This window comes from Amblyomma americanum, chromosome 1 (genome assembly GCF_052857255.1).
Source record: "Amblyomma americanum isolate KBUSLIRL-KWMA chromosome 1, ASM5285725v1, whole genome shotgun sequence".
Classification (NCBI taxonomy): domain Eukaryota; kingdom Metazoa; phylum Arthropoda; class Arachnida; order Ixodida; family Ixodidae; genus Amblyomma; species Amblyomma americanum.
The window spans coordinates 260642041-260660660 of NC_135497.1; the positions used below are offsets into that span (position 1 = coordinate 260642041).

An 18620-nucleotide genomic window follows, 5' to 3' on the forward strand; every position below is an offset into this window, starting at 1 on the left:
GTCAGAAAACCGAGGTGTTAAGGGAGACCTGTTGTTCTGAATTTGTGTTGCTTGTAGAGCTATGTGTAGAGTATTGTTTATATGTAACTTTACACCCCCCTATGTAATGACTGAAAAGGGCCTTTAGGGCATGTGAATAAAAAAAAATGTGAGGTGCACCAAAGATCCTCGGAGGGTTTGTGAACGCGGTGCGCCGGACAGCAGAGCGCTGCGCGTGCCAGCCCAGCTTTGCACGTGTGCGCGTGCGAAGGGTGTGTGCGAGGCGACGGCAACAAAGGCCGTGGCGAGCACGAGGAGCGGTGAGCTGACGTGTCAGAAAACCGAGGTGTGAAGGGAGAGCGCCGCGGAGATCGGGTCATTCAAGCGTGGAGGTGGCAGCCGTCGGTCGTTGGGTCCGTGCTGCCGTGACCTCCCTTGGATCACCGACGTAAGCCTCCTGCGTCCCTTTCAAGCGCGGATATGGCAGCCGTCGGTCGTTGGGTCCGTGCTGCCGTGACCTCCCTTGGATCACCGACGTAAGCCTCCTGCGTCCCTTTCAAGCGTGGAGGTGGCAGCCGTCGGACGTTAGGTCCGTGCTGCCGTGACCTCCCTTGGATCACCGACGTAAGCCTCCTGCGTCCCTTTCAAGCGTGGAGGTGGCAGCCGTCGGACTTTAGGTCCGTGCTGCCGTGACCTCCCTTGGATCACCGACGTAAGCCCCCCTGCGTCCCTTTCAAACGTGGAGGTGGCAGCCGTCGGACGTTAGGTCCGTGCTGCCGTGACCTCCCTTGGATCACCGACGTAAGCCTCCTGCGTCTCTTTCAAGCGTGGAGGTGGCAGCCGTCATACTTTAGGTCCGTGCTGCCTTGACCTCCCTTGGATCACCGACGTAAGCCTCCTGCGTCCCTTTCAAGCGTGGAGGTGGCAGCCGTCGGACGTTAGGTCCGTGCTGCCGTGACCTCCCTTGGATCACCGACGTAAGCCTCCTGCGTCCCTTTCAAGCGTGGAGGTGGCAGCCGTCGGACGTTAGGTCCGTGCTGCCGTGACCTCCCTTGGATCACCGACGTAAGCCTCCTGCGTCCCTTTCAAGCGTGGAGGTGGCGGCCGTCGGACGTTAGGTCCGTGCTGCCGTGACCTTACTTGGATCACCGACGTAAGCCTCCTGCGTCCCTTTCAAGCTTGGAGGTGGCAGCCGATGAATTGAGGGTCCGTACTGCTTAAAGGCACGCTTGGATAGCCTGTTTTAAGCCTATAACGTTTCGGGCCGCCGTCGATGGGATCTGGCTACGTGCTGCCGAACGCGAGAACGCCAAGGTGCAAGGGAGCCAGGCGGTGGTATGAGCGGAGTGGAACACAGGAAGACGCCGGTGGTCTCCCGTTAAGAGCCCGAAGAACTTGGCAGCAGCAGGAGAATCGTAGCCAGATCCCGTCGACGGCGGCCCGAAACGCCAGAGGCTTAATGCAGGCTATCCAAGGGTGCCTTTTGGCAGCACGGACCCTCAGTCCATCGGCTGCCACTTCCACGCTTGCAAGGAACGCAGGAGACCTGCGTCAGTGATCCAAGGGAGGTCGACGGCAGCACGGACCCAATGTCCGACGGCTGCCACCTCCACGCTTGAATGACACGATCTCCGCTGCGCTGTGTCCCTTCACACCTCGGTTTTCCGACACGTCAGCTCTCCGCTCCTCGTGCTCGCCACGCTCTTTGTCGCCGTCGCCTCGCACACACCCTTCGCACGCGCACACGCGCAACGCTCCGCTGTCCGACGCACCACTGTCGACGCACCGCGTTCACAAATCCTCCGAGGATCTTTGGTGCAACTCACAATGCATCAACATGCAGAAAACAATGTTGACACAGATAGTTTTTCAAGGGTAATGAATTTGCAATTTCAAACTTTTTTATAGGGAAGAAAATGCCGTAAACTTTTCTCAAGTGCGCAGTGATTCACCATGCATTGTTAAATGCATGCTACTAGTTAGGCACTTATCCAAAAGGGGTCCTTCCCCCCTCCCCTCCGGCGTCTAAGAGTCGTGCTGCGTCTGCACGAGATTTTGTCATTAATTCGTGTTTGTTGGGCGTTAATTCAGAGGCGCCGCCAACGTCTACACTGTACTCGGTTTTGGGTTCTCTTTGCTTAGACCCGGCATGGGCAAAGCTCTGGATTGCAGTGCCATTGGGTACACTGGATTCCAGAGCCCGTTGCGCAAGGTTTCCTTTGAAATTAGCGAAAAATCGACACTTCGCTTAAACTTCAATATATTAGTGCTCCGCTGCACTAGATTGGTCGCAAAGGGGTCAGAATGGCGGATGAAAACTTAATTTTCAACTGTGATGTCATCGTCAGAAGTCGTTGCTAGTGGACTAGCTTGAAGGACTTGCTTAACGAGTTTCGAACATTTTCGCAATCTGTTTTTCAAATTGTCTGACGCGGAGTGCTGCGAGAGTATTTCATGCTTTAGAGAGAGAGAAAAAAAATGTTAGTAACACGCCGCGCTGTTTCATTGTCTATGGACTACTAAGAAAGTTGGCCTCAACCGAACCAACTACGCAGAAATCGACGAAGCTTGCGCTTCTCGGAACAACGCTGAAGTGTGGACGGTAGCGACCTGTCATTTGCATGTCAAAAGCTGGAGAAACTATTGTGCGCAGAAGGCGCGTCCTTCATACCGTGCAGGGGCGTGACCTTTCCAACCTCTGCGTTCAGCTCGGTGGCACAGGGGCCGAACGAAGGAAAAGCAAGGACGACAGTTGTCGGAGGAGCTCGCCCGAACAATGCACGAGCGAACGCATCGCGGTACGCGAGGCAAAGCGGAGCGCGCATTAATTGCATCACAACAAGGATACACCGGGAGAGAAGAGGGGCCAAGTTATCAAGAGAGCCGACAAGCTAAAGTGCGCGCCGGACTGAAATGCAAATGTCGGCCGCTTTTCTCCTTTTCGTCTTTCCTTGACGCTGCTGGTGCGAAGCTCCTCACTCGAGCACGCATCGCGCGCGCATCGATATTTGGTACGCGACTGTTGTGCGCGCCAAGAAGTGTGCCGCGGCCCAGACAGCGGCGCGCTTTCACCGGTGGCGGCGCGAGCGAGGCAGCGTGGGCGTACAACAAAAGCACCTTCCCTCTACATATGCCGCCACCGAGCGCCGGCGCGCGCAGGCAAATTCAAATTGGGGCACGCATCCCCGCGTGCCTCCAGAACCTCCGCGCGCCTCCCCACTCCGCCGCCCTCTCATGCGCCTAGGCAGCGCAAGGCGAGGCGGTCGGGGCACAAACAAGCGCTGGAGCATGCTCAGCGCTCGTCCCCATTCCCCCTCCCCTTCTAGCATCCCCTCCCCCTCTCGACCATTATCCAGATGCCCCCCTATTGCTTTTCCCTCGGACACACCAGACGCGATATTTCGCTCTTCAACTGTCGTCCAAGCTGTATGTCTCTGCATGCCCATGTATATGGGAATTCGTACGCGCGGATGCAGTTCCTTATATAAAGGCATGACGCCTACCAGCTACTCTGCCTGACGTCCCAGCCTAGCTGTCGCCAAAACCGCGTGACTGTGCGAGTCCGGACTCTTTGCTCCATAGTGTCCATTTGTCGCTCCCGGGCAATAGGGACGACTGCGCCTTGCTTGTGAGACTGGAGAACGGCAGAAAGTTTGCGTGCGCCGCGTCGCAGTTCTCGGGAAACGCGCCGCACCTCGATCAGACATCCCGCAGCGCCTCCGTCTCCAGCGGAGGCGCGCCGGAAGTCTAGCGCGGCCTATCGAAGTCACTCTTCCACTTCGCGTCTTTGTACATGTGGAAGTCAAGCGCAGAATGTTTCATTTCGTGCATGCCAGCCCGGCGAAGAAACCAGTGTCCCGGCACGCTGTGCCTGCACTGGCTACCGGGTCACATTGGGCTTTCGTCTACGGAATAAAGCGTAGGCTTTATTCCGTAGACGTGTTTCATAACAATAGGTAGCAGAATAAGAAGAAAAAAAAACTGAGCGTACGCATAAAGCAGGCCGCTTCTTCCCCGCAACCGAGTGTCTCGTGTTATAAAACGATGCACCCTTAATCAAACTCAACCAATCCTTTCCTGTCACGCGGGTCGTCCTGCGCGACTACTTTTTGCGCCTTTTTAGACGTCGGGGCTGGCAAGTCCAGAGCTTGATAAACAAAAGTGCGAGCAGCCAGGCAGCTTTTTAGTGGACCAGCGGAGCGTCTGACAGTTGGGCCTGGAATCCTTTTGGATGCGCAGGATTCTGACTTGGGCTGCCGCGCCAGAAAGAGTGTGATTCGGGCTTTTAGTTTGCTTGGTGCTCTTCGCGTTGGGGGGTAGAGCTGAAGGGCGAATAGGGCGCCATTGAGCGCTTACGCTATCTGCCGTCTGTATTAGCTTCGCGGTACAAGGGCACAGTGAGCTGAGAGACTGCATCGGCTGTACTGCCGTTAACGATGTGGCACCGCCACTACAATCACTGAGATCGCCGGCCGGCGGAAAGAAGCCGCAGGTACAAAATATAAAAAGTAAACAGCACAGCTGTAACATCAAGTCGAGTTCGCAAAAGTTTATGAATGCCAGAGTACACAAAACCGTTCTGTATTAGTAGCAAAGTTATATTCCTTAACATGTATACGCTTCTGTTCGCTGCGCAACGACGTTACTTTATTGTTTTGACAGACAGCACCGAGATAAGGTATGTTGAGGAAAGAAAGAAAAAGGGGTACGAATAAGAAAACGCAAGAGGAGCATTGCATCAATGGCCTCTGGGAGTTCAAGAGAGCGAAATAAAGAGAGAGGAAGAAGAAGAGGAAGCTATCAATGCCGCTTTGATAACCCTGAGCGCTTCTCCGGCACTGGATCGAAATCGGCTGTCGGCATGTGCGGCCCGTCGTGTGTCACTCCCCATGATACACCGCTTGCGGCGAGAACTCGCCACTGGAACTCCGCGCGGCATCAGTTTACGTGCGTGCATACGTGCACCCAGTCGGTGACAGAGGGGGAGACTCCGTATCAACTTCACGCGGGCTTCTTCGCAAGACGCAGTGCAAGGAATTCAATTTCGATCCATGTATGCCTATATACTTCTCCCCCGCGAGCGACATGCGCGGGACGGCCGCCGCAACGGACGCGGCCCCCTCCCACCGCAGGGCACCCTGTCCTCGACGAGAGCAGATTCCCCCTTCGAGAGTGCGGAAATGAAAGTTTCGATGTTCCCGGGCTTACGCGGGAGTGCATGGGGGCGGGCACTCGTCCGGTCTGTGATTGAAGTCCGCCTCGCTACTTCTGCCCCGCACTCTCCCCCGCTCCCTTCTTCGTAGCGTTTGCAACGCGGGCTGTCCGCGCTGCAAGAGGAACTCGGCCGACGGCCTTCTGTTGCAACAGGCCGACGGAGACGTTGCACTCGCTCGAAACTTGCCGTCCGTGCGTTTTCAAAAATCCCCCCCCCCTTTCTCTCCATCCTCCTCCCTTTTCCCCGTCCCGCTCACTGGCACCCCACGAAAGACGACGAAGTTGAGCGAACGACGAAAGGCGAATGTGCGCAGATCAACACATCGTGGCAGCGAGCCACCACAAGTCTGTGTCCCATTTACTATATACAGTGACTGCGTGCGGCGCTGGAACGCCGATTTATGATGCCTCGATGCAATGAAGTCTTCGCTCGTGAATGGTGAGCGGAGGCCATGGTAACTTTTTTTTTATTTCGCAATTTCTTCAGGGACACGTTCTCGTTTGCCGGACTGTCGCGGGTCAGGCGTGAAATATGACGACAGCATCTGGACGCACGTCGTATATATTTTTTTTGTTTGTTGCGTAATTCAGGATATACAGCAGCGTATACAGCTCGGCGCAAGAAAGAGCATGCCGACGGAGCTTTGTTCGCGGCGTTTGGGAAAGCGGCCTGTCTAAGGTCAAGTACTGTGCTTCATCATTTTAGAATCATTTTCTGCGGGTTGTTGCGTGCGGCTGAAGAAATACTAGAAAATGCCGTTGCGTGCAGCGCGTGACCTATCACATCTATTACTATGTTGCAAGAAGACTCGGTTTTCGTTACTGGGCTTCGGTGTGACGAACTCCTGATGTGTCAGAGTTAATCTATGCGTGTGTGTACAGGGAGTAATTGAACGCACGCTTCCTGATGCTACCATTTTACTTTTAGCTGCCTTAATGTAGCTGCTTCTTGTAGACTGTGTAAATAAGGTGCAAGCAAGCTTCTCATTTTCTGTAGGGAACGCTACGTGGCGTGGCTGTGGTGCCATTAAGAAGACTATTTTAGTCTGCTCCTTGTCCCGTCTCCCACTTGGCCACGACGCAAGAACTTGCGCGAACGGTAATCTACCCAAGCGCAGCCTTACGGATACAAAGGAAAGCTATACAGCTTCCACAGAAACATCGAGATTAAAGAGAAAGTCGTCCTGGTCCGGGGTCCACTAGCGACGGCTCCTGTTATGTGGCGGTGGAGGTTCGGGTACAAAAGCGTGGCCTTTGCATGCCTCCGAAACCCGGGCCGTCTTGGAAGTGAGTTCAGCACTTCAGTGTGGTCCAAAGATACTTCAATTTCTGGTGAATCAGTAACAGGTCCAGCCAAGATCACCATATTTGGGGTGGGGTGTTAGTTCGAGTATGTTCGCGCACCTCACCACATGTCAAGTGCGCTGTGGCATACAGCAGTGTAAACCACACAAATGTATCTTAAAAAAAAAAGCTGTCGCGTACTTAGTGTTAGACTGAATGCGTCTTTTTTTTTTGCCTACCACACGTCATTGTTTCCTACACTTCACACGGAGATGACATTCTGTGCAGTCGGCGAGCAGTACACGTTTTAACGCTGACCAGTTTGCGTTGAAAGGTGTAAAGATTTAAGACTTTCCGTGAATATTGCGCAGACCGGCTGAATTCATATATCGGTTGAGTTATTGTAGGTAGAATATCAGCAACAGTTTCGTGCACGTGCGGAAATTGCGAAAATTTTGGTCACGAACGCCATGTCGCATTATTTCGAAGCGCACTTCTTGAAGCGTATTATTTGACAGTTATTTGTCTCGATTATTACTCTGGCGCTTTATTATTGGTAGCTAGTCATAGCTTACAGCTAGGAAGCGTTATTATCCGCTACCTACTACGGTATGAAAAGTGTGGCTGACCAGTATTGAAAAAGAAAATAAGGGAATGAATCGCACGGGAAAAATGTTTTTTACTAAATATGGGCCCAGTGCAGGAATTATGCCTGCGCATTACCATTTACTGCAGATGCTTAAAATCGTACAGTAATTTTTTTGTTTGGCCAGCAAGGTAGGAAGGGGCCATATATTGACGAAATGATATGAGAAAAATTAGCTGTAGAATCCGATCTCGGCCCAAGATAATGGAGAACTTCAGATAAGGCATGGGAAGTGGCAGAAGGAAAAGTACGCAGACACCTCGCGATGGTGGCCTTTCGCAACAGCTGCGTTCCTGGTTAAGATCACAAGCCCGATGCGAGCTAATAAATTACCCCGAGCTAAAGAAATCTGAACACAAAATTCACAAAACGCGGCTGTTGGTGCACCAAGGCATCAAAACAAATTTTATCTGTACTACTGTTAATGAGCTTCTAAATTCTGGAGCCATGTACTGTGATGTTACGCGAGATATCCGGTGTGCCCACACATTCGCTCTGCTTACACGCTACAATAGATGATGTAAGTGTGAACCGACTAAAACGGTACTGAGGGAAGGAGAAGGGATTTAGGAGTAGTAGGCTAGTTTGCAAAATTATTTGCGCCTTTTTTTTAAAAACTGGTTTGTGATAGAGAGGAGTTTCTTCGGTCACTATGAATACACTTATAGCCTGTTTCGTGAACTAATTTTGTTTGCAACAGATCAGCTAACTCGGCGATCTTTCTTTGCGTCTCACGTCTTTTTCCGGTATATTTTCATCCCAGTCCTCCACAGTATGGCGAAAGCCCATTATGCTGGTCGCAAGCATAGTGAAACGACTGATAAAATGGGAAGAACTGGGTACCCCACCCCCCACCCCTGAGAGAAAGAAGTGCTGTGTAATTAATATGACGTTTTTTCTTCTCCCCATGATATTTTTTTGTGTTCTCTGGCTCATCGTTTTTTATTATTTTTTCCGTCACCCGGATTCGTTTTTTTCTACTCTGAGTAGCTGTTCGCTGCATATTGGCACAGGTCAATGTATTTTTGCTTCGTGGCAATAAACAGCCCTTTCCTCCTTCGTCTGCCTACTGAAGAATCGTGTGTAGCGGTGGGCACTCACTACACAGTTATCTTCTCCGTCTAGTTTGACGCACTGCCCGCACTGCAAATGAACGAACACACTATACTGTTCAAGAGCACATTTATGTGATACCATATGACACTTTTCAAAGCGGAGATTGGAGAGGTTTAAAACAGGGATGTCCTACACTTGGGACTCTTAAAGAAATCGCCTATAGCCAGCGATTCGATGGCGTTTAGAGCGCAGGTTCTCACTACAAAACGCTTCAGGCTTGCGCTTATGGATTGCAGCGGCGTAACGGCGAAAAAAAGAAATAAAGGCAAAATACATTTTCTCCAGTAATCACGTTTGTTTTTCTTGCAGCACACAATGCGGAAGTAATAAGCGAAACAAACGCTGTGTTTTTAAACGAATAAAATTTCCCCCGTGGATGCCTTCGATCCAGTCTGGACCATTTTCGCACGCTTCCTAAAACTGAAAACTGTTAAGTTAAAGTGGAAATTATTTCCTATTTTTCGTATTCGCGGGTGAATAGTAATTGCAAACTGTCATAGATTCTAAAATTATTCGATAACAAAAGCAGCTAACTTTATGCTATTTATTTACTGCCAGCCAAGGAATTCTCTTCGAACGCCTCGCTTTTTCTGGCGTTTTATTTTCATGGCGCACGACCATGCTAGGCGCCTTCATTAGGCTTGGTATAGCTTGAAATGAAGATACAATATTTTAAACTACGCTGTTCAAGAGATTAAACGTGGTGGCACGGACGACACGTTGTTGAGTGGAGGCATTAAGGGCTGTCAGTTTTTTTTTTTTTTTGCTACCGCGGCGCATAGCGACCAAACGGAGGCGAATTCTTATTGAAGCAAGAACCGGACGGTGCCGACATTTCTTTCTAGCGCAAAGTGCCTGCGGGGAAGACGCTGTCTCAGAAAAACAGCGTTTGCCTCTAACGTGAACCCAAGACGCAAAAAAGTGTCTAGGGTTCTGCGCATGCGCACCGCGACGCCGTAAGCTGCTCGTGGTGTCCAAGGTTCCGGGTCTTCTATTTTAGAACTTTTGGGTAATGTTGGCCGCCATGATTTCCGACTAGACCCAGCGAGCCGTTCGCAAAGTGTGATGAACCGGAAGGCATATTTATGAAACTGTTTTGCTCCCGGCGTACTACTGTGAGCGGTAGCTGTAGGGTCGCTGAGTGAATGATGATATCATGAGGAGGGACAAAATTATATAGTTCACAGTCACGGAAACGTTAGCTGTGCTTGTAGTACATGAGATCCACCAAGCACGCACATCAAATGTTCTCCGTGTGTGGTCCTCTTACCACGGGGCCAAAGCAGAGCATCAAAGAGCCAGATCACGTTGCCTCAGTGCTTGGAGGACTGCTCCAAAAACAGAGCCCAGATAAATCAATTACCGTAAGTGTGGTGGATGGCTTTAATAAAAATAAAAGAGATTGCACAGAACAAAGGCTGCGCTTGTCCGGCCCTGGCCGAGGAAAAAAAAAAAGAGGCGGGAGATAGCACTTACAGTAGGGCAGAGCGTGTGGTTCAGTGAGGCAGTCTTCCCAGAAGCCGGGCCGCAGTTTGGAGGAGCCTCGGCGCCATCGCTGGAGCATCTCCCACCTCGTCATCGCTTCTATTTCTCGTTCCTTTAATTTTCCTAAACTGATAGCCTGCTACACAGTCGATTCAGCCAAGGCTTTCAACCTCCCTTTCGCAGAAGACCATTGGGCAGCCGTAGTTGTGGAAGCATTGATGACTGAAATTGAATGACTGCAAGTTCAGTCGTCTTTGCCAAAACCGTCCAGATTTGAGCTGCAGCTGTTGTAGTTGCGCCTTGTTTGCATTCTTGATCTCACTTGCGCGCCAGTGTTTTGCAAAAGCTGTCGCTTGCTAACAAGGCGGCAGTCCAGAGCCGCCCACTTTCCCACCACGTACGGCTCGTTACTGGCGCTTTGCGAAGATACACAAGCTCCCCGAGCTCGAACCAGGCGAGTAGATGGTGAAATCCCGGTGTTGCGGCCGCCTGTCAACTTTGACAGAATAACGACTGTGCGGACCGCCCAGTGTTAGTGTCTCTGGCTCAGTGATTTCGAAGATCCCAGGAGGTCCCCCCCGCTCCCCCCCCCCCCCCCCACATTCGTGCACGCTGGCCTGCACGTATTGACGTAAGCTCCAAGACCTCCCGCAGACCTTCAGTAACGATGCCGTCAAAGCTGGTAACAGTGCTTTCGTTTCGGCTGAGTAGTGGGGGCGTACTGCGTAAAATAGAGGAAATGTACTACGATCATAAAATCCACTGCTTGCGCCATGCACGAGTGCCACGTGTGCGTTTGCACGGCTACGTTTGCACGGTCTGCCCGCATTGAAGTAACTAGCCACCGGATAGCAGGGGCAGCTTTCGAAGAGGGGCTAGCCTTGGGATCATTTCCGCTTGCTGGTTTATAAGCGCTTTCGCGATAGGGGCGCCAAAGTACGGAAAACTAGAGATCCTGTCTATAACAAAGCTGCTAGTACTTTTCCTGTAGACTTGAAGGACAGTTCTGTTATATCGTACTCGTTATCCGAATGCGGTAGCTAAGCGGACGTTTGTGGCTCTTGCAGTCTTTGCTTGAGTGATGCAGATGTTTCACCATTAGTTGTCAGACGCATTCACAAGTTCCAAAGCATCGACCCAAGCGCCACTTAGAGACAAGACAAGATTATTCATGCTTTGCAAGGTGAAATAGAGAGCCGGCACGTATTATTTTAACCATCAAATTTTCGAGGTGCCCCTCTTACCACGAAAATAGCACATTTACCTATAAAGCCAAGTTGACCATAATGAACAGGCTAAAAAGAAGACTGGAACCAAATTTCTGCTTCGTGTGTAACTTTAAATGCCCTCTGGCCCAGCTGTAAGCGTACTGCTTATATGCGGTAATTAACGTTAAGCGTAGCAAGCATTGTGGGATTGTCAAAGCGCTTAAGAGACGAATACACAACCAGACGGACGCTCTTACAAAGAGCACCGTGTGTCCGCCTTCCCTTGTCTTCGCCTTTGGACTGCTTTTACAATCCTACGACGCATAAAAAACTAGCCCAAACCCTGCCGCGCGGCAAGCAGTCAAGCGAGGTTGCTTTGAACAGCGCAGAATGAACTCCATGAAAACGGTCAACTCTCGGTATTACTCTGAACAAGGAGGATTGCATTGTTGGCGCACTCTGATGAATTTTTTTCATTAAATACAAATGTGGGCACTCAAAGAATGCTTTTTTCTTTTTTTTTTTTGCTACCATCGTCCTCTAACCTTTTTGCGACGACGCGCTCTTCAGTCTTGCTGCTCCGTCTTCCCGTTGGCGAATCTTGGTTTGCCCCGGGCTTCACGCCAAAGCCGCGTTGCCCTTCTCAGAATAATTTAATTGCTGCATCTGAGGCCCGGACAAGGCAAGGTAAATCTTCCTTTCTCCCGTACCACCTTTTCTTTTTTTCTCTCTCTCTCTATTGCGTGCCCGCACCATGCGGCTTATTTCTAGTCAATTCTAATTCCAGCTATTCAGGGAATGTAGTGTACTTCTTCTGATCGCAGTACACAACTTTTTAACGCCGCTTTGCGCGCGATTTTGCCTTTCTCCAAAAATGTTTCTTTCTCTATCCGTTTGGTTTTTTTAGTCAGTATTTGACTTTATGTGCGTATAAAGATTTTTTTGCGCCCCTGCGTGTCGTTTTGACTCACCGCCGTCTGTAGTGCAATTGCGCTGAAAACTAAAAGGATACCTGTACCAAAAGGTGTCGCATGTAGCAAGCACGACCGAATGCCGTCACTTGTCGCACTTTCTTTGTTCTAATTTGAAGGCATGAATGGACAAGTTGGAATTTTTGTGCGACATTGACTGTTCTTTTTAACTTGGCATGTTTACGAGCGACTTTTCGAGGGTAAGAGACTCCACACAGCTACGAGAACACGGAATTGATGACAGGCGCGATCCATGTAGCCATTTCCTTTCGCCAAAGTTTTCTCATAACCACTGTGAGCCAGTAAATAGTACAAGTTCACGCGTGGGGCATTCAACCACGCACGCACGCACGCACGAGCACATACCCAGCATTTCTAGACAAAATCATTTTTGAGCGGGAAACCGTTTACGAGTGCAGTTTTTCCATATACTGTAAGATTTCACTACATCAATCAATATATCCGCAGATCACCCGGCGGCAGTCTTCTATTTTTTTTTTCTATTAACGATTTTCGGTCTTCAAAAACACTCCCCATTCGTTTTGTATGGCAGTCTTAACTGTTCGATGCGATCGACGGAAACACATTAAAAGAAAGATCTTTTCCATAAAAGAAGAATGGACCATTACCTTCAATATTTCCAGTGTCTTACAATTTTCTAATTTTTAAAAATTTTGACCGATAATGCTGGGCTTACGCACGCACACACACGCACGCACACACGCACGCACACGCACACGTACACATACACGCGCGCGCACACATGCACGCACACGTGTACATTAGCACGCAACGCATACAAGCATATACGCACGAACGGAAACGGGGGCAATGTTCTCGTGCGCACACATTTAGTTTGTAGTGTGGATATTTACTAGGACTTATAGAAGAGCCCGTACACACACTGCGGACAAGATTGAAGTGATAATAATGACAAATATACAATCTTAACGTGTTCCGAAATATTTGTGAGCCTTTGTTAAAAATACCCACGGCACTAGCCTTTCTTAAAAAAAAACCCACGCCACTTATTGATTTTCCCAAGCTATTTTTAGGGATTGCTGTCACTTTACTGCTATAATGTTGCTGCGCCGATGTTGCAGAAAGTTAACAGAGTTACCCTCGCTAATAGTGTGTCGACAGGGTGGCAGAAATGCCTAAGAGTAACTCGAAAATTTATAAGGCCGACCGTGAAGCTATCGGCGTATTTTTAAGAAATTCAGTGTTGGACGCTTGTGTCACGCATTTTTTTTTGTACTGTCCACTACCTGCTGTGCACTGAGTATGGGGTCTTGCTGCGAAGGAATAAAGGGCGTTGATTACCGGGCTGATTTATGTTTCCTGCAGCTTTGACTTGCGAAGCCTACTTCATCTGTGCACCGCAAACAATGGCCGAAAATTCGTGTTCTCGTACGGGAGGCAGTTTTCCCGTCTGCTAGGAGAAGAGATTTCTTAGAGTAAGGAAAGACATTTTTTTTACGTGTACCGCAGAAGCTAGCACTTTTAAAGTCCGACGCACAAGACATCTGCGTGACGTGAACATTCCGAAGAGACAGACGGAAATTGGGTGACCTGACAGAAAGGGGGAATTGTTCAAAGAAAATTAATTTAGTGAGCTTCCTCGTAAGAATTGTTAGATAACTGTGGTCTTCACTCTATGTGTCATATGCGTACGTTTCAGTCCTTCAAAATAATGGCAGTACAGCGCACAATTCAGCAAGACCTGTAAGTATACGATCATGATTGTGCCGGCGTAATATAAAAAAAACTGAAGCAGCCATAAATTTTTCACAGCATTACTCGTGTTTCATACGTGACATAAGATCAAAAATAGATCCCGGAGTATATAGAACCAGTGCCGGTTGCTAAGGGCACCCGGTTTTTTTTTTATGTACCGTTGAAAGCTTATAGCCGCTGTGGATTTAACGGAAGTCATACGGAAATCCACTCGACTACAATCGCCCAGAGTGGCTTGCGGCTGCTCTGACGTAGCCCTTCCTGGGCTTGGTGCGCCAAGCCTGGCACGCGCCACACTGAGGGTTTGGTAGGTGCATGCACGGTTGCAGCTTCACTGGAACTGGGATGTCTTCACATCAAAATGTGTGAAATGACAGCCACAGCGTTGAAAAAACGTGTCTTTAAACACGAAAACTGCAATGTCCGTGCGGTTTGTTGAGTATGCGGCGCTACCGTGGGTAGAAAATTTTGGGGCGCTGGGTCTCGTAGTGGCACGCTCAATAAAAGCTGGTAATTTTCTTGTACGGTCATCGAGCGTGTTCGGAGCAGAAATGAAGGCTCGCATCATTTGTTCTCCAAGGCTTTGCGTAGATAATGAGTCGCGTCAGACGATATGCCTTGGAGGAAACATAAAACAATGATTGCTCGAGGTGGTACTCCTAAAGTAGGAAAAAAAAATCAGGAACCAGTTTAGGCTAATGCAGGGCATCCTGTGCAGACTATTCGGTTGTGAAGACTTGTGTCAAAGGTCGTTACTTTAACAGCGATGTCTGTTTCTAAGTCGTAAATACTGATGTCGTCTAAAGAAACAGCGTAAATGAACGAAGTGTCAAAACTAGCTGATGCGGTTGCCTCAAGCGACCTTTTGTTGCCAAAACAACTGAGTAAATCGGGTAGTTTTAGCTAGTGTCCACACAGTTCAAGTCACGTTTCGCACGCCGCATGCATATATACAGCGAACACCACGAAACCGGCGCAAGTGGTTGGTTGGCATTCACTCGGCTTGGTACGCACCTTTCGCTTGGAGGCGGCCATCCGCTGGTCGCGGGCGTCCTGGGCCTCGCCGGGCGTCTGCTTTCCCCAGACGACAACCGCGATGCGCGTGTACGTGAAGATGAGCACGAGCAGCGGGAAGAAGTACTGCAGGATCATGAGCGCCATGCTGTACACGGCGGTCTGCTCGGGCCGGCCCCACTGCTCCTGGCAGTAGTAGGTGCTGTTGGCGCACACGTGGGGCACCAGCTGCGTGACGAGCGCCGTGGGCAGCGGCGTGACCAGCGCCACGATCCAGACGAGCGCGATGATGAGCTTGGAGCGCAGCTTGGTCATGCGTGGCCGCAGCGGGTACACGATGGCTGTGTACCGGTCCACCGAGATGGCGATGAGCGTGTAGGCCGAGATGAAGACGGTCACGCACTGCGCGTACGTCACCAGGACGCACATGACGCCGCCGAAAGGCCAGTAGCCCAGCAGCAGGTTGGACACGAACGTGAACGGGATGCAGAGGCAGGCCATGAGGATGTCGCCGATGGCCAGGTTCATGATGAACATGTTGGTGACGGTGCGCATGCGCTGGTAGGCGATCACGATGTAGCAGACGATGCCGTTGCCCCCGATGGCGGCTATGGACACGGCGATGTACATGAGGTACATGAGCGCCTGGATGCCCTGCGGCACCTCCGGGGACACTTCGCAGCTGCCGGCCTCCGAGTCGTTGGCCCAGCTCGAGTTGGTGCCGCCCGCCTCCTCCTCGGCATATCGGGACTCCTCCACGCCATCCATGGTGCCAGCGGAAGACGGGCAGGTCGCTCTGCGGAAGAGAGATTATCCTCTAGCAAGCCCGCTGCAGAAGTGCTTTAGGTTGAATTGGGCGAAATTAGTGCCCCGGATGATGATGGTTACGATGACTGTACCCAATAATAATAATAACCGTAGTGGAGTATGCAAAACTATGCCGGAACATATAGTTTGTGTGTGCGTTCGTGCGTTCGTGCGTTCGTGCGTGTGTGTGTGTCTGTGTCGAACACGAGCACACGTGCTCGAGAGTGAGGGTGTTATTATCCTAACATTAAGAAACGCCCTATTTATTTATTTACACAATACTTCTAGCTAGCCATAAGCAATAGTGGGACATGCACAATACTTGAAAATGAAAAAATGAAAATTGATTTTTGGCCAAAATAAATGGCGCAGTATCTGTCACACATCTCGGCTGACACCTGAACCGCGACGTAAGGGAAGGGATAAAGGAGGGATTGAAAGAAGATAGGAAAAAAAAACACCGGAATATTGTGATCCTGCATCACCGTTTATTGCCACCCTCAATACTTGCAAAATACACAGTTCGAAATACAGAAGTAATGTATCGAAAAATAATCTAATGAAGGAAAGCGTGGTAGATTTCTGCGTATTGTATGTAACTGTTCGGACTTCACCGAAGGGCGCAAGTTGCTAATCAAGCAAGTGCTGTTACCCGCGAAAGGCGCAGAACATATGCGAGGCTAATTTTAGCCACCCATTTAGTACAGCCTTTGGGCAGTTTGAAACATTGTTGACTTTTAAAAGTAAGGAAGGGATGTCCTTAGTGTAGTGAGAACATTACAAGCTTTGAATGTAATAGCGGATACAGTTGTTCATCCGTTGCAGGTCGTCAAAACCAAAAGTTTTTTCGCCTGCTCCGACTAGCTCGTCTGTACTCACAATTTACTTTTCCACACATGCCTATGTCTAGCTGGTTTAAGTACTCGATTCTCCGCGATGTTACTTCTGCACGTGATTACTCGCACAAAGGAGTCGTATACTACTGTGCGAAGTTTTTCTTTCGCACTTTATTATTTATTTATTTGTTTATTTATTGATTTATTTTAATTATTTATTTTCAACATAATGCCAGACTCACGCAGGAGGCTATTGCAGGAAAGGGACTAAAAATGCTTACATTCTGGTTACCCTGGAGGATGTGAAACAACAACAAAACACTTTTACGATCAAATAAATACTTAAAGTAACAAAAAGCAAACAAATCGAAATCACGGCACTCACTCCCAATCTAGGTTTAGCAAGCCGTTTGAAAAGGCATCTAGAGATGTGCAGCTGACATCATTCGGCAGCAAGCTCCAATCTCAGATGGTTTAAAGAAGGAAGGAAAATTTGAGCGTGTCACTATGGAATCTGTGTTCGTGCAAGTGCTTACTGTGTTTTGTTCTTGAATTTGCAGATTCAGAAAAGCTCACATATTTATATTTATTAGCCCGGAATGCATCGTTTAAAAGAAGAAAAATATATTTAAGACACAGGAATTTGGTGCGATTTTGAATGGTTAGAAGACCGGCTTCGCGCAAGAGTTCTGTAGGGTAATCGCTATATAAAAGAACGACTTTTTTTAGCGAGGAAAATCCTGAAAATTAAGAAATATTTGAATGGTCGAAATAGGGCATCTGTGAACGGTGTCAATAAAGACAACATGTTGCTACTCGTCCCGCTACCGACTAAAAGTAATACAACGTGAAGTGGTCACAGTCACAGTGGATACGCACGACCAAAAAATAATGTTAGGCTATTCCCTTTCTTTAAGACATGGGTAAGCGCTGCAGTTTACAGTGTATCCCCCTCCCTACCACACATGCCCCCCCCCCACGCCCACACGCACGCACACACGCACACGCACACACAGACGCACATATGCACGCACGCACGTACGCCTGCACACTTTTTTTTTGGACGCGAGAACGCACGAGTGTACTGAAATATAGGTGCACTTCAAAGAACAACCGCTGAAATTAATATGGAAGGGCTTCGTGTCTTCCGCGCCACAAACAGCCGACAATGACCCTGCTTTTGGATTTCAAAGCCGACAAATATTCCGCAGAGCAATTCCATTAGGATTTGCTTTCGCGTATACATGTCACGAGTGTAAGACACTGAAGAGGATATGCGTCAAAGGAGATGACCCATTTTTAATCACTCGCGTATTTCAAGCGCGTGCACATGCTGTCGCTCAAGCATATTGCCTTCAAGCAGGTGTCATCGTCCTTTCAGAACCGCGAAAGCGCCCTACTGTACCCACTGACGTCGAACTAAGACAGGTCTGGCGGCAAGAACGGAAGAGAGGGGGGGGGGGGGGATGAAAGAAGCACGCGATTCTTTGGCTGCGGCTACGTAAAGCCCAAAGTAGACATGAAATTTGGATTGGCAGTTGACTCGTGAGATTCTTCTCCAGAAAGCTTTGCTGAAGACGAGCGCGAGCCATTCGGTGCAACAGGTCATGACTATCTTTTGTAGATGGGGGCCCATTTCATCATATGCGTCGCACGCAGGGCCGCTTGTATCTTTAATGTGGAAGAATATTGAAAAGTGCTCTCTGTTTACATATGCGACTCGATGTGGGCGCTATGTGTTCGCCGGGTGTCGCGCAATAAAGCCGCAAAGGTCGCCGCCTACGCGGCCCAGCGCTGCAGCAGAGTCCATCGCCAGGGTCCTTCGACGTTTCTGCAAGACTCTCAGCAGAGGAGTTTCAAGCCGGTCGTGCTTAAACAGCCGCGGATAAAAATGGAAATTCCGAAAAATGCAGAAGCAAAAGTATTATAGTCACTGACCAAGTCAAAGTAAAATAAAAACAGAGTAAACACAAAAAATTCTGCGGGCGCAAGTGGTCGCTGCCTCTTTAAGCATCACCGGAGCAAAGTCTGCCTTCCTTCGTGCTGCGCTGTTAGCTTTATTCGCTTAGTTTCCATACATTGTGCAATAGAAAGAGAGAGAGAGAGAGAGAGAGAGAGAGAGAGAGAGAGAGAGAGAGAGAGAGAGAGAGAGAGAGAGAGAGAGAGAGAGAGAGAGCTAACCGACAGTACGCTGACGAATCACGCAAGCGCGCGAGCCTGACCTCTCTACGCGTCTTTTTTTTTCTATACCCTTCCGATGTGTACGGCAAACATCGCCTTGCCATGGAATTTTGTAACTCCTTGGAAACAAAGCGCAACTCTC

General features: G+C 49.5%; 1 protein-coding gene across 2 annotated transcripts in view; it reads right to left on the reverse strand.

Annotated features, from left to right (window-relative positions):
* LOC144115009 (RYamide receptor-like) overlaps window positions 1-15426 on the reverse strand; it is a 75676-nt gene extending 60250 nt beyond the window's left edge. For both annotated transcript variants that reach the window (XM_077649121.1, XM_077649122.1), the window contains exon 1: window positions 14655-15426. In XM_077649121.1, the coding sequence (XP_077505247.1) occupies window positions 14655-15422 (768 nt within the window). In that variant the 5' untranslated portion in view covers window positions 15423-15426. The remainder of the gene's footprint in view (window positions 1-14654) is intronic.
* Window positions 15427-18620: the final 3194 nt, after the last annotated feature.